The following is a 16,289-nucleotide window of genomic DNA, read 5'->3' on the forward strand; positions in this document are numbered from 1 at the left end:
ACAACGATAAGTGAGGAGTTACTGTACCTTTTTTCTCTTGGGGAGATTGGGCCAGGGGGTTGTTAATCAAGTAATTGCTCTGGAAATTAACTCTGGATTTCCTTGCTTGTGAGAGTGTTCATGTCAGTGAAAGATCTGTCTTTACATTTATTGTTCTTTGGTGAAGTTCATTATTGGTTCCCCATTAAAACATTCAGTTTGCTCCAAAGTGCAAATATTTTGGCAAGAATTAAGCATTTTCAAAACACACAAAATAACTCTACACAATGCACCCATTAAATAAAGATGGACGTTACAATGAATATACTATGTACCTGCAAAATTATACATTTCCAGCCTTTTTCCTGTATTGTTTCCTAGCTTCATTTGGATCCATTTTAAAACTTCTGGCAACACAATAAGATAGTGTCTACAGGGGGAATTATATTTAGATTGCAAGCATCTAGCCTTAGAGGCCTTTAAATAGTAATAAAGAATTGAGATATAAAATCCAAACCTTCTATCTTCAGTTTGATAGCTTCATGCTTCAGAGTTCCATCAAAGGATCTAATTAACTAGATCAAATTACCAAAAAATATTCCGTTGTCTCAAGAAGATAAAAAAAATACTATTAAATGGGCATTTTCAATTTAATAAGAAAACAGTTATTTCCACGAAGTGCAATGGAATTATTAGCAATCCACATATTTCTTTTAAGAATTAGGATAAAAATGCTTTAGTGGAAAAGTGCTAAACATTTTTAATAACTGCCTTAACCGTATTGCTTCTTCAAGAAATAGAGCAGATAAGAGTTCAAAAATAGTCTTTTTCAATGAGGGTCAGGTAGCATGCTAACATACAGATTTCTCAGAGCGTAAGACATAATTGCACAATATGGCTTCTGTATACAAAAACATGGATAAATATATAAGCACAAGAGATATTGTTTCAGTAAGTGTAAATGTAGAATGTGAGCATTCTGAAGGGGTGGCATACTGTCTTGCAATTAGTGCAGATGTACAAATTTATGACCCACCATGCAGAAGCACTTCTAGTTACAGAACAGGCTCCAATATAATCTGTTCTTAGCCATGGAGTTGGGAATTCCCAAACTGATATGGTATATAGACAATTCTTCAACACACTTTATTTAGAAGATACTGCAGAACCTTTCCTTTGTATAAAGATAGTTCTTTAATAGCCTAAAGGAAAATGTCAAAGGAAAACCACCAAGTGGCTTAATGTGAGACAGAGCCACTTCCCCTTTTTCTGCACTGTCATCCGACACAACACTAGTTGCAGTTTCCATTTGAGTCCCCTTCAATTTTAAGAGTCTGCTCTAAGAAGTCACATTGATAATCCCATTAGGACTAAGATGTTCATAATCTTCTAAATATCAATGTTGTGGACACCAAAAGGGACACCCTGTAGTCTTCAATGATTCTCTTCATGACTCATGCACTTCATCAGTATGCCTATATGCAATCACGGACTCCTCTTCCCCAACATCTATGAGGAGATCCATTGGTACATGAGGTTTGTCATAACCAGAAAACTTGTTGCAGCTCTTTAGGACAAGGGACTCTTGCATCTCAGTATTGGAAGGCTCTGGGTTTGAAGGAATACTATTTAACTCCATTTGGCTACTATTAGAATGAAAATAATTCTCTTTCACTCTCTGGCTTTGTTCATCATCAGGGGTCATTTCAGCAATGCTTTCTTGGATAGCCATCTCTTCTGTTTTGTTTGATATCTCCTGGGAACTGGCAGTGTCTGATTCTTCACTGCAGTCTTCAGGATTAGGGGTCCCTATTTCTTTAACTTGGTCTACTTGTTCTATCACGTTTATCTCGTCACTCACCGAAAACATTGGCTTGGATGATGAGATTATGACCGAGATATATTTTGCTTCTGGTTTTGTTTCTAAAATGTTGCGCGAGTTCAGATTTCGTACCACAGTGACCTTAAAAGTAAAGAGGAGGTACTTTTAGTTATACATACATTATGTGTTCTGATGATAGTTTACTGTCTCTATAAATCAAAGTTTAGAGGCAAGACAAAAATAATGCTTTAAAAAGGGATACATGTGATAATTTAACTATATTTTCCTCTCAGGAAATCTGAATTCAAACAGGAGTTAACTGACATAAGTGTATGGTTTGACACCAACAGACCTGCTGGACTTTTTAGGTGAGATGTCACAAATTCCACAACCATCTAGCAGGGACCTAAAAAAAGTTTCATCACCCATTAGACTAGAAGAAGTGGTGGTATGTAAACAAGAAGGAAGGAGGAGGAAAAAGCAGGGAATATTCCTCTTACTCCTGTTATTTAAGCAATCTTACAAGCTTCAGCTACAAAGGAAGTCAAATCCTGAAACTAGCCATTTTCTTCACCAATTTCCAGCCCAGCTACTTCATTTGCAGAATTTTTTTTAGGTTATTTAGGCTTTGTCTACACCACCACTTTTGTCACTAAAACTTTTGTCAGTCGGGGTATGAAAAAAACATCCCCCTGACTAACATAAGTTTCACCGGCAAAAGTGCTGGTGTGGACAGCTATGCCTCTCCCATTGACAACAATGCTCATTGGGGTGGTTTAATTATGCCAGCAGGAGAGCTCTCTTCTGCAGGCAAAGAGTGGCTACACGGTAGACCTCACAGCGGTACAGCTGTGCTGCTGTAATGTAGACATAGTCTCAGTCTTACAACAACATTAGAGCCCTAAAACATCCCTTTTATAATCTTTAGGTATGTTAAAAGTGATATTTCTCCTTGAAAATTAATCCACAAGAAGAGCACCTGATGTGCTTTGGCTGATTTTGGCTGAAAAAAAAAAAAAAGATGAGTTGAGGGGTGCTTTAGGCTCTCAATTTCCTGGGACTATAAACTGAGGAATATGGGATGGAAAACAATGTAATTTTAAACTGTCATGAGCCCTGCTGCTTTTTTGGCAGCTGTGTCTCTCTAAATATACAATTAACTTAGGCTTGAATAGAGACTGGGAGTGGATGGGTCATTACACAAAGTAAAACTATTTCCTCCCCTCCCCCTCCCCCCGTTCCTCAGATGTTCTTGTCAACTGCTGGAAATGGTCCACCTTGATTATCACTACAAAAGTTTTTCTGCCCCTCCTCCCCCGGGCTGGTAATAGCTCACCTTACCTGATCACTCTCGTTACAGCGTATATGGTAACACCCATTGTTTCATGTTCTCTGTGTATATAAATCATCTCCCTACTGTATTTTCCACTGAATGCATCCGATGAAGTAAGCTGTAGCTCATGAAAGCTAATGCTCAAATTTGTTAGTCTCTAAGGCGCCACAAGTATTCCTTTTCTTTTTGCGAATACAGACTAACATGGCTACTACTCTAAAACCTCTCTAAATGTGCGTCACTTCTTTCTGTTATAATGGAGACAAGTATTCAGGGTCTTTTTTTGCACATGCGCACTCAAAACTATCTGAAAGTGGCCACTGGATTAAAAAGCTGCTAAAGAACAGTCACGGAAAATATAGGGAGAGAGACAAAGGGTCAGGAGTATTCATGTATCTCAAAGTAGTTATGAACTGCTGCAGTTAATCCCTAACTTTTTTGTACTGGAGTTGGAGGGTGGGGAAGAGAATCTTACATTGCTACTTCTAAGAGGACACAAAATAGTTAAGAGTCCAAGACGTTAAAAGTATCCTGGTCCTGGAATGAACATAAGGCTCAAGTCTCTACCTTTGGAACCAAATTACAGTTAACTCCCTCTCAGGTACTAAGAAACTGGATGTTAAGATCTAGATATACACTAGATAGAAACAGGAATTGAGATCTGTGTAAACACAAAGCTCCTCCCTTCACTCTTAAAATAATGAGATGCTCTGACATTCATTTAGTTCCTTGGAGCAGCTACAAATCCAACTCCAATATCTCTTATAATTGGAGGGTAAAGAGAGAGAATTCCACATTTAAGCCTGAATATGAACCATGGGAATTAAACTGAAATGATATTCTGTAAAAGCTATTAGCAACAAGAGAACAAAATGTGCATCTGCGATAATGGAAAAACATCTGCATCCTGGCTATACTACAGCTTCCCACATTTTAGCACCAGCGTCAAAGATCTCTAAATTTTTTCTAACAGCAGACTATGCCTATGAGTGAGGAAGGGAGCCTTAATCTTGATGTTGTTCTTAACAGATGTTCAGAAGGGACCATTATCATCATCTAATCTTGACTTCCTTTGAGTTTGCAGTGTTATGTTATAATATAGTTCTTTATACTGCCTCTACATTACACAGTCATATTAGCAATGGATACTATGGCGACAGAGGCTTTCTTTATAAACGCTAAGAGGTACTTGCAGCTAAGGCTTTTGTAACAGACAGTGGAATAGACTTCTTTGCAGTTAGTTTTTGAACAAAGCAAGCCCTGGTACACACACATGGTACGTCTATACTGCAATTAGATACCAGTGACTGGCCTGTACCAGCTAACTTGGGCTCGCGGGGCTTGGGATGCAGATGGAGCTCTAGGACTTTCCCCCACTCGCATGGTGCTAGAGCCCAGGCTCCTGCCTGAACCTGAATATCTACACCACAGTTAAACAACCCTTTAACCCAGGTAACCTGGCATGGGCCAACCACAGGTGTCTAATTGCACCGTAGACATACCCATAGACCTACCTATTTCTCTTGCCATAAAACAAGGAAGTAATTAGAAGGAAAAAAAAAAAAAAAACCTCCCCCAAGCAGAGGTTTCCTATCATCAGATAGATTTACTGACGCTAGGTCTAAAGGTTCCTTATAAAATATGACTCAGTGACTTCAAAAAAATTTAGCAATTCAAGGAGTCCAGCTCCAATGACAAACTTAAGCACCACTCCTCCCATCACAAATGCGCTTCCAGTAACATAAAATAAGTGCAATTAAGATACAAGTTAATGTTTTAAGAATGGAAACTAAGGGCTTGGCTACACTTGCAAGTTATTAAAGCAGCCCCAGGAGCCCTAACTCCCAACCCGTCCACACTGGCAAGGCACTTAAGAGCGCCTGGACTCTGCAGCTGGAGCGCTCCTGGCAATCCACCTCCACGAGAAGCACAACGCTTGTTGCACCTCGGCTGAAACGCCCCAGCGTCAGTGTGAACGAGGTTTTGCATTACTGCGCTTTGATCGGCCTCCGGAAAAGTCCCATAATCCCCTTAAGTCAAGTGGCCACTCTTGTCATTGTTTTGGAATCAGCTGTAGGAATGCGGATACGCCCTTTCAAAGCTCCGTTTGTTTCTGACAGCCGGCATGCTTATCTGCTCCTGGACAAAGCAAGCCATTAGTGTGGAATGTTGCTTGCTGTGAGTGTGTGAGAGAGAGGCAGCCAGGGGGATGGGGATGGGGGGGGGGGAAGGTCTGCACTTAAAAGACAGCATGCTGACACTCAGCACCCCAAAACCCCACTCTCACCCCCCCCACATAAACACAACACACTGTCACATTCCACCCCACCCCCACCCCCCCATTTGAAAAGCACACTGCAGTCAATTGCATGCTGGGATAGCTACCACAATGCACTGCTCTTTGTGGCATTGCAAGAGCTGCTACTGTGGCCACGCCAGTGCGCTTCCAGCTGAGAGTGTAAACACTCGGCAGTGTTTTCCCCGCTGCAGTCTCCGAAGGCAGGTTTAACTCCCAGCGCTCTTCATCTGCAAGTGTAGCCATGCCCTGAGTACTTAAACCTAACCTACTGGAGTAAACCCATTAATAAAGGAGAAAGTCTAGTATTAAAGGAAATACAAAGCATCTAGTTGGAGTAAAAAAAAAAAAAACCTTACTGGTGTATAAATTCAGAACACAAGATCATGGTGGAAGGATAAGACAAGTGCAAAGGATTTAATTTAAGAACAATACAGATATTGTGACAGATAAAAGCTATTTAGTTAGATAATAGTGTGGCTATACAGTATGAAGTTTTGTTTACTGATGTTTGTTTTCTCCTACATGTTGCCCACTAGGTATTTCAATAGAAATATTAGCTGTAAGACTAGGCTTGTTAGGTATTAAAATGTGCTACACAACAACAGACTGACACCAAATGTGCTACTGAACAGTACTGAAAACTTACCAAAGACTTGGGTAGTTCAATTTTTCTCTTCTTTAGTTGCTTGCAAAGACAATACACTACCAAAATCAGTCCAACGCCAAAGACAACGGCAACACCAATAATAATACCTTTTAGGTCTAGAAAGTTAAAGCAAAATAAAGTGAGAGGTTTGGAAAACAGGCCGTTGCTCTTTCACAAAAATCTTAAAACAGAAGTGGCACACAACCTTTAGAGCACCTAAATCCACAAATTAGGGTTTTCACAATTGAGTGTATATTTTGGAATTAAATGTATGATTTGGTCCAAGAGAATTCTTTAAAAAACAGCTTTAGGGTTTTTTTTATTGATTATGTTTTCTTTAATTATGAAGAGGACAAGAAATGCATGAGCAAATTGTAGCTTTTTCTGCTCTTTAGAGAGATTCAATGTGGATAAATAACTTTATATTTTTAAAAAACGAAAGTGCTCCAAAACACAAGAATTGTAGAACTACTGATTACAGACATGGGGTAATAGTGGAGTTGGTCTCTTAAATAGAATTGGGCCCAGCTCTCCTGTGTGCCCTAGTTTGCTGTAAGAAGGAGGATGGGGCTGTCCCAGGAGTTATGAATGAGAGAATCCCAAAGGCAGGAGAATTCAGAACCCAGTGTTGAGAGAACAGATAGTAAGGAAGATTAGCCATCCTCCCTCATTTTTAAGTTGGGGGAGAGGGGGAGGAGGAGGGGAAAAAAAAAAGACACTTGCTTTATATTTTTATCACAAGTTTATGGTTACCTTAAACCCAGGAAAGCCTACACATTTTTACTGGTTATAAATTTCAACTGAATGTCACTTGTGCAATTCCAAAGTCTGTCTTCCAAAGACTAATTTAATGATCCATTTTTTATTCAGTAAGTTACAAACTGTCTGGCTGCAACTGAAACAAATTATGGTTACCAGTTAAAAGTCTTTAGAAATATGGATCAGATTTTTATAAATGATTTTACCTAGTGGCTGTTTTAAAGGAATATGAACGCAACTATCATTTGATTTGGAAAATATTCGATCTGAAACAATTGATGAACGTCCTCTAGCTGAAACACAGTAGGTGGAACCAGTAGAAAACACTGGAATGTATATGCTACATGTATGCTTCTTACATTCCTCTGCTTCAAGCTCTTGGGGCTGAAAGAAAAAGTAAAGTTAGATTCAGACCCTTAATTATTTTGAAATTACAATATTGACTCAATATGTAAAGAAAGTATTGTCACCTTACAGTGTGATAACTTTTAAAGTGCCGAGTATCAGACCTGTGGCTCCTTCATCTTTGTGCATTGCAAAAGCTGTACATCTCAACTAACAGCTATTTGCAAGGCAACAGCTCTAACTTCTAGCATTATTAAGAACTCATATTAGAACACTGTGCTCTAAACTAGTTCTGAGGATCTTTCAGTTGTTTATAACTGAGAAACTTTCCCGTCAGACTGAACTGGTTTCCACCTAGAGACAGTTTTGTTTTTTTTTTAAAGGAAGTTTGAGCATAAATGGCGTAGCATTTTTTGAGAGCAAAGCTCTTATTTACTGTTAAAAAAAAGTGTTGCAAGCTTTTTTGTATTGCTTTAGTGACTTAGTTGATAGGCATATAAATTTTAAATCTTCCACAGAGGTGGTCTGGATATGTGCCTTTAAAACGTTTGGTGAAAATCTGCATTGATTTCAAAATCAAAGATGTAGATATGTACACAGAGTACAGTAATCTTTAGATCATTTAAAAAAAACCCAATCTCCCAATTTTGCATTGGCACCAATTTTTGGATCATACTAAAGCATTTCCCCTGAGGGCCGCTGCTTCATTCAGCGTGCAGAGCAGACTGTATGGTGTTCAGTGAATGAGGTAGCTCAACGCACTGAAGAAAATTTGAGTCTTGCCTTATATGGAGTCAAATTCTGTGTGTCATTATCATGCAGTAAATTCATACAAGTTAATGAATGTACTCTGAATCCACAGTGGTGACTGATTATTTGGATAAGATAAGTGAACGAGTTAGTGGACAGACGCTTTTATCCTCATAGATAAATGTAAATACTGAACAGCTCCATTCAATATAAGGTTCTCAATCATCACAATGAGTGACATGAAAGAAAAACCTAAATGGATTAGGTGTCCAAAAGGCACACTTAATAAAGCAGGGGTCCTACAGAAATTAAATGATTTATGATTTAATTGATTACATGATTAAAGATTACTGCAATGGATACTCAAAGGACAGGGCTATGGTTAAGGTTCCACGTTCAACATTTCAGGGATTCACTTTTGCATCATTAGTAGTTTTAAAATTGTTTAAAGAAATATCTCTTGGCTGTGTATGTAATTTAAGGTAATAAAAACCTATTATTTATTAATATATACCTTTTCTAAAACTATGCATCTTTGTAAAAAAGGCCAAAATACAAGCTGAAACTTTCAATTTAAAACATACCGGTTCTCCATTGGTCGAAAAAAACACATTGTATGTGAAGTCCTTATATTTTCTAACAGCAGATGGAAGTTTCCGATATGGGTGGCGAATCTCAACCCTGAGTTGGTCTCTCTCAATTGAGACATTCAGAGTAGGTGGTCCTACTTTTCCTGAAACAAAGGTTCACTATTAGGTTGAAGGATTTTGATACAGAATTCAAAGACAAATGTAGGGCTAACCGATATGGCATTTATCGTTCATTTTCAAGAGGAAAAAATTGTTTCCAAAGACATGCCAGAATAATGAAAGTGATTACACACCTGATGGGAGGAATGCTGCAGAGGAGTTGAGTCCTTGTTAAGGGAATATAGGCTTTTGGATGGGCACAAATCTAGCATGAATGGGCAGTACCAGTGACGACACTGGGCAAAAATGTCTGCCAGATGGCTTATAAAACTTAACATAGAAAAATGTAAACATATGGATGAGGTTTTTAAAAAAATGTCAAATGGTCTAAATGGGCAAAGGTTAAGGCACTGAACAGGAAAAAGGATATGGCAACTGGACAGATGTGATGCTTGTTTACAAGTGCTTACACATCCTTATTTTGGTTAAAGGGTGGCTCCTCCCCCGCAGTGTAGCTACATTAACTAGGAACAAGCCACTTTTAAACCAAACCAACCAAACAAAAATTCTTCACACAAGAGTTTTCACTGGTACAAAAGTGACTGGGACGGGCAATTTGAATGTAGCCGGGGACACAGAATCCACAAACTCTTTGACAGGCCATTTTAATTAGGCTTCTGGATATAGCAGAAGACAAAGCTGTTGTGGTCGAGGAAGAAGCAGTCCTTGCTGTCCTGGGGCAGCTCGCCTGGCTGCTGCTGTGAGAACGTATGCCAGAGCAGCAAATCCTCCACTGATACTGCCATGCTGGGCTATGTGAAATACATCTGCCTGCCCACATTCAACTCCATGATCTCCAGGAAGGCAGCAAGCCTACTAAAACTGGAGAGCTGCTGCCTCCACCAGGTGTCTGGGAACTACCTCCTCCAGGTGGTGGAAAGAGCCTCGCCCCTTTGGCCATCCTCTTGCTCCATGCTGGCAGAGCCTCTTGCCCCTTTCCTCACTCTGGACACTGGAAGAGCTGCCTCCTCAGGCTCAGATTTAGGTACTAAAACAGCTGACCCTGGCCTTCCCATGGTTACACCCCTGGTTAGCAGGCCAAATAAAAATTAATCAGAGGGCCAGATGTGGCCCAGGGCTGCCAGTCGCCCATCCCTGATTTTAATTAAACCAGTGCAACTTTCCCCACATACAAGGCCTTAACATTCAGCTCTTTGACAGAAATTAGAAAAGCTAAACAAATCATGTATACATGAGACTAAAGCACAAAATAAGGTACTATTGACTGATGAGATTTCATTCAAGTATCATGCAGAATCTAAGACCACCACATTAAAACAAAGATTATTAAATATGAAAAACAATCTCAGGAATTATCGGGACAACACGCTAGAAAGTTGCTCATAAAAAGGTAGTATCAATTTATTAGGTTATTTATTAGATTAGGCATTGGAAATGGATGTGATGAGACTACCCTAATGGGCAACAGGTTTAAGAACTCAAGACACCTAAGTTTAAGGCAAGGATTGGGCACTTAAAGGATTTAGGGAAAGGTTTATACAAAAGTTAAAAATGTATATAAGCCAAAGGCCTTGAATATGGCACCCTCTTTTTTTTTTGGTGTAAATCTAAATGAAATGCTATTGATTCTGAACGCACCAAAAACATTTTATAATTGAAAACAATATACGCAGCACAGCCTGTAGTTATCCAACTACAAAAAGTACATTAAATGTATCTGGATAATCCAAAAAGATTGTTATATGCATAAGGACTGCAATGCATAACTTTCAACATAGGACATTATGCTCTGCAGTCATACTACAGGGGACTTCTGCTTCGAGGTAACAGTTTTGGTTGATCAGAAGATGGATAACTGAAGCCACATTGAATAGGGATCATTTCACCCAGCATTGTAATACAGCAATGTCTGGGATGTCTAAGAAGGCAGTACTTTCCAAGCACAACAGTGTTCTCTCCCTACCCCATATTGGGGCGTTGGGACAGTAGCAAAATAAGGAAAGCATGCCACTGAGTGCATCACCAGCACCACTTCTCTTTTTAAAATATTTGGAAAGGTGCTCAGACATTAGTGAGGGGACCATACAAGTAACTACCTATAAAGAGTGCTCCTAAGCAACTGTTACGCTCATTTTTCATCCTGAACCCCAAGTTACTACTATGATATTCCTAACCAAATGTACAATATTGCACCAGAAATATATTTATATTCATCTTTAAATGTAATAGAAATACTATTAATTCATTTGAAGTGATCTCATATCACTTTTCTAGATGCAAAACGTATATTTACATTTAAACTTACCATCCCGCCGCAGAACAAATTCTTTGGTCTCAACGTACTCAGACTCTTCTAACTCAATGAAAGCTTTAACTTTAGCCCAGTAAGATTGACTCAGTTCTTCTATTTCATTAGAGAGGTCACAATAATGTTTTCTTGTGTTCATGCAGGTGCTGACTATCTTATATTTCCCTAGCCTGTAAAATAGATTAAAGAGTAATTAATGTAATTTTTACAGTCAATGTATTACACAATACAGATGTCAAAATGGAGACAAATTCTGTCTTCATTTACACTCATATTGAATTTCATAGGGACTGCATGATTTCACTGTGTAGAAATAAAACTTTCCTGGAGATATGGCAAAATCAAAGGAATCACACTACATGAATGCCTTTTAACGAAAATAAGGTAAAGATATAATACAAGACAGACACTTACTCATAAGGTTTGATTTCCACAATAAAGCGAGGGGTTGTAGGCATTCTCATGTAATCCCAGTGCAATACAGTAATGAAGTTCAAGGATTCTATTTCAACCTTTGTTGGCAGAGGCACTAAAAAAAGAAATCAAACAGAACAATCAGTACCTTGATGGAATAGGTTTTTGTGATGTACGAGAACAGCCATCAATATTCCTGAAGTATTCAGAAGACAATGCATTTACTGGAAGTTACTTCAGAAGTCATTAGAGAAGACTCTGCTTGCTGCCTATACGAACAGGGTAGAGCCTGGCAGATTGCCTTTTCTTCTAAGAACAACAAATCAGTTAATCCTTTTTGTCCAAGATTGCGCTGAAAGCCTCAGAGTTTCTCTTCTTCTCTCTCTTTTCCTATATTACATTCTTCCACCTCCAGTATATATTCTGTCTCTTCTTCCACTGCCTCCACTCAAGGGGCGTGCTCTCTCTCGCTCTCCATACAGGATTTCATTATCCGGACACCACACACAAACTCTGCTGCCAATCATCCCACTCACATACAGAGTTTGGAAATATCAAGCACCTGAATCCCAAGAAGAATTAAGCCTAATAACTAAAGGCAAATATGAAAGATGAACCCCCATCCCTCACTGGCTGGGGTAATGGCCCTGGGGATATGCTATCTCTTACCCCTCCAGCTGCTGGGTAAGGGGATGATGCTGTTTCTGGACCCACCTTCAAAGGCTGCCTATGGGACGTGAACAGGAGCTTTTACTGTTTCTTTCTCTAATCATAGACGTCAGCTCCTGTGATGGTTGTAGAATCCCCATTATTCTACTCCTTTCAGCCTCTTGGCTGCTGCAAGGGGTTTGTGTCCTCACTATTCTATCTTCTGGCCTCCATTTTTGGGCCCCCAGCTAAGTGAATGGCTTCAGTTTCTAGCTCTGAGCTCATAATTCCTAAAAGCAGTGAAACTAACATGATTCTTTTCAATGTTACTACTGTCTACAGGGTTCTGAACAGTAGCAGTGAAAACTGACAAGACTTTTGTTGTTAGTCTGCTGGCTTTTAACAGCTTTGAGCAGCAGCAACACTGGAGTTATAAGCAGTCTAGGTCTTGTTTACACATAGAAGTTACACCAATTTAACAGAGTTTTAAAGCAATTTAGTACAACAATTTAGTATACAAAACCCAGTATTAGCAAGTTTAAATAGACTTAACTTGCCCCTATAAATATACTAACAAGTTATCAGTAGAAGACAGGTTTAAAATGGATTTAAGTGTCCAAACAAAGTTGCACTGGTTTAACAAACAAAAACACAAACCAAAAAAACCAAAACACCGTACTATTAGTTAAAACAGTGCAAGGCCTGCTTAGACAGGCATAAATGGGTTTAAAAAAAAATAGATAAAATCACACCTTAATTTAAATAGTGCAACTTTCCTCACATAGACAAGACTACAGAAAGGTTACACTGCATTGTTTTCCACAGAGTTCAGGTTTGAGAGATTACCTTTTTAAAAAGAAAAAAAAAACCCCAAAAACTTAAATTCTGCAGAAGTTGATGACACCTGTTTAGGAAAACTTCCTACTTGCCCAGGGAAATGGATTTTCAGGCTCTGTCCATGCTTAGACACAAACGATTACAAGATAGAGGATGTAAAGAGTTTCTCTTAGAAGTATCGCTGTTCACCTGTAACAGATAGCCAGAACATAAGCAAAGAAAGAAAGGCACTGACCTGTCCAAAAGCATGTTGGCCCTAAGTGATCAAAAAATTATATGCTTTTTGATGTCCTCCTCCCTTACCTTTAAAGAGGCACACCAACTTGGGGGGAAAAAAATCACATCTATTTGAAGTGTTTATAGCTTCTGTTGGTTGAGAAGTAACATCTATCATTACTACAACTCAAAAACTCTTAAAGAGTGCCTCTCCTTCAGTTTGTTTACATTAAGCATGAAAATCCACCCAGCTTCAGCAGTTATAAGTCTTTGAAAAATGCTATTTGCACATGCTCAGTGGAGCTTGTTAGAGGCTTACTTACTCCTAAAATCTCCAAAATTTAATCTCCAACATAGTCCAGCCTACAGGGATCCCTACATCGCAGCAAAAGCATTGGACATGGACTAAATTAAGGGAGCCTTGCTTTTCACACATTTTATTATTAAAGGTAACGAGGATACTGTCATTTCAGGCAGAACTAGAACGAGAATGTGCGTCTCATAGCACGTCCACTTAGTCACACTGCTTTTCAGAATATGCAAACTCTATGTAGTTGGCTGTGCTGTCTATAATCACAAGCCTATATTCTCTCCCTCTTCCCCCCCCCCCCCGCAGAGTTAAGAATACAACCCAGGATTTCTCATTTCCAACGTATTTCTGCCATATGGCAAGTAGTCATGTAAGCTCTAACAAACTATGTGTACCATCACCCTCTAATAGCTGGTTCATAGAAGATGATAGCATACTACTGATACCAGGTATCGCTTTAGCTCAAGAGGTAGATGTCTATGCTGGATACCTAGAAGGCCTGGAAAGCATTCAGCAAGTGAATCACGGTTGTGTAGTGAATGCAGCTGTCTGTAGGACATCTGATTCATCCATTGTAGAACTACAAGGTGTGGAGAGCGTGAGGATGAGTTAGGGGACTGCAGAAAGAGAAAGAACTGCCTTCAAAGGCAACTGAATGCCACCCAGGAGAAATGGGTTCCATCCATTCATCTGCTATAGACTGCATATGTCATGGTGGGTAAGTCACTTAAATGAAGATTTTCACATTGTATTCCTCATTTTCTGGGTACCCAACTTGAGACATGGGACCTTGTTTTCAGAGTTGCTGAGCACTCAACTGCAAGTAAAGTCAATGGGAACTGCAGCAGCTCAACACCTCTAGAAGCAAGATGTGGAGTTGGGAAGTCTTGGGCTTCAATTCTGGTTATACCATTGACTCACTCTGTGGCTTTGCACAAGTCAATATCTGTTTTAGTCTCCTTGTGTTTAAAAATGGGTATAATATTTACCCATCTACTTCATAGGGGTGTTAACAGTAGTTGGTTAGTGTCTGTACATTGCTTTGAACATATACAATTATTAAAAATGCAGAATACTCTAAAAATGGATCCTTAGTTCTCAAGTTAGGTATCCAAACATGGAAGCAACCATAATTAGTAGACATGTCTTCAAATTATAGCCTAGGTTCCTTATGTGTAAAATGAGGATAACTCATTTATTCCTGGACTTTAGCAAGGCTTTCGATACGATCTCCCACCGTATTCTTGCCAGCAAGTTAAAGTAGTATGGGCTGGATGAATGGACTATAGGTGGATAGAAAGCTGGCTAGACCATCGGGCTCAATGGGTAGTGATCAATGGCTCCACGTCTAGTTGGAAGCTGGTATCAAGCAGAGAGCTCCAAGGGTCAGTCCTGGGGCCAGGTTTGTTCAATATCTTCATTAATGATCTGGAAGATGGTGTGGATCGCACCCTCAGAAGTGTGCAGATGACACTAAACTGGGAGGAGTGGTAGATATGCTGAAAGGTAGGGATAGGATACAGAGGGACCTAGACAAATCAGAGGATTGGGCCAAAAGAAATCTGATGAGGTTCAACAAGGACAAGTGCAGAGTCCTGCACTTAGGACAGAAGAATCCCATGCACTGCTACAGACTAGGGACCAAGTGGCTAGGCAGCAGTTCTGCAGAAAAGGACCTAGGGGTTACAGTGGATGAGAAGCTGGATATGAGTCAGTGTGCCCTCGTTGCCAAGACGGCTAACGGCATTTTGGGCTGGATAAGTAGGAGTATTGCCAGCAGATCGAGGGGCGTGATCATTCCCCTCTATTCAGCATTGGTGAGGCTTCATCTGGAGTACTGTGTCCAGTTTTGGGCCGCACACTACAAGGATATGGAAAAATTGGAGAGAGTCCAGCGAAAGGCAATAAAAATGATTAGGGAGCTGGAGCATATGATTTATGAGGAGAGGTTGAGGGAACTGGGATTATTTAGTCTGTAGAAGAGAAGAATGAGGGGGGATTTGATAGCTGCTTTCGACTACCAGAAAGGGGGTTTCAAAGAGGATGGATCTCGACTGTTCTCAGTAGTACCAGATGACAGAACGAGGAGTAATGGTTTCAAGTTGAAGTGGGCGAGGTTTAGGTTGGATATTAGGAAAAACACTTTCACTAGGAGGGTGGTGAAGCACTGGAATGGGTTACCTAGGGAAGTGGTGGAATCTCCTTCCTTAGAGGTTTTTAAGGTCAGGCTTGACAAAGCCCTGGTTGGGATGATTTAGTTGGGGATTGGTCCTGCTTTGAGTAGAGGGTTGGAGAAGATAACCTCCTGAGGTCCCTTCCAACCCTGATATTCTATGATTCTTATTTCAGAGGAGTTGTGAAGATACATTCATAAGACACTCATACTATTATCATTAATATCATAGAAAACTAATTAATAATTAGGCACTAGAAATTAATAATTCTGTATCCAGCATAGCATTTGGATGGTGTTCAATAAATACAGCATGAGGCCAAACCTTAAGTTATAAGCCTAAGAATAACACTGGATAGTTTCCTCAAACTAACCACCCATCCTGTGCACTGATTAAGGCAAGGGTCGCGTGGTAAAGAAACAGTCTGTGATCATGTAGTTAGAGATCATCATAATACATATACACAAGGGGACTAAATTAAGTTTGAATAGGAAATTTTACTTCTGGCATTTCCTACCTTTTAAATGTTTGACTTTGCAATCTTATTTTAATGTAGGTAACAGACCATAACTCAAACCTGACCTCTGCCAGATTATATTTTTGTTTACAAAACATAGCAGATAGACTTAAGGCTGTACGTTAAGAGAGCCTAGACTTTGCTTCATATTATACTAATAAGGGAAAGTAAAAAAACATTTCCCTCATCTTAAGACTGAGACCACAAAGTTTTAATACGTGC

At 39.5% G+C, this 16,289-nt stretch overlaps 1 protein-coding gene across 2 annotated transcripts in view; it reads right to left on the reverse strand.

Annotated features, from left to right (window-relative positions):
• Positions 1 to 607: 607 nt before the first annotated feature.
• Positions 608 to 16,289, reverse strand: part of IFNGR1 (interferon gamma receptor 1) — a 35,361-nt gene continuing 19,679 nt past the window's right edge. Inside the window, exons 1-7 of one of the 2 annotated variants that reach the window (XM_043511064.1) lie at positions 12,080 to 12,098; positions 11,366 to 11,480; positions 10,949 to 11,121; positions 8,518 to 8,666; positions 7,045 to 7,222; positions 6,080 to 6,195; positions 608 to 1,942 (exon numbers count right to left, since the gene is read on the reverse strand). In XM_043511064.1, coding sequence (XP_043366999.1) covers positions 1,427 to 1,942; positions 6,080 to 6,195; positions 7,045 to 7,222; positions 8,518 to 8,666; positions 10,949 to 11,121; positions 11,366 to 11,415 — 1,182 coding nt within the window. In that variant the 5' untranslated portion in view covers positions 11,416 to 11,480; positions 12,080 to 12,098 and the 3' untranslated portion in view covers positions 608 to 1,426. Of the gene's footprint in view, positions 1,943 to 6,079; positions 6,196 to 7,044; positions 7,223 to 8,517; positions 8,667 to 10,948; positions 11,122 to 11,365; positions 11,481 to 12,079; positions 12,099 to 16,289 lie in introns of those variants that run through there. The other variant, XM_038396806.2, reaches the window with a different exon arrangement.

The sequence above is a fragment of the Dermochelys coriacea genome, chromosome 3 (genome assembly GCF_009764565.3).
Source record: "Dermochelys coriacea isolate rDerCor1 chromosome 3, rDerCor1.pri.v4, whole genome shotgun sequence".
Lineage (NCBI taxonomy): Eukaryota > Metazoa > Chordata > Testudines > Dermochelyidae > Dermochelys > Dermochelys coriacea.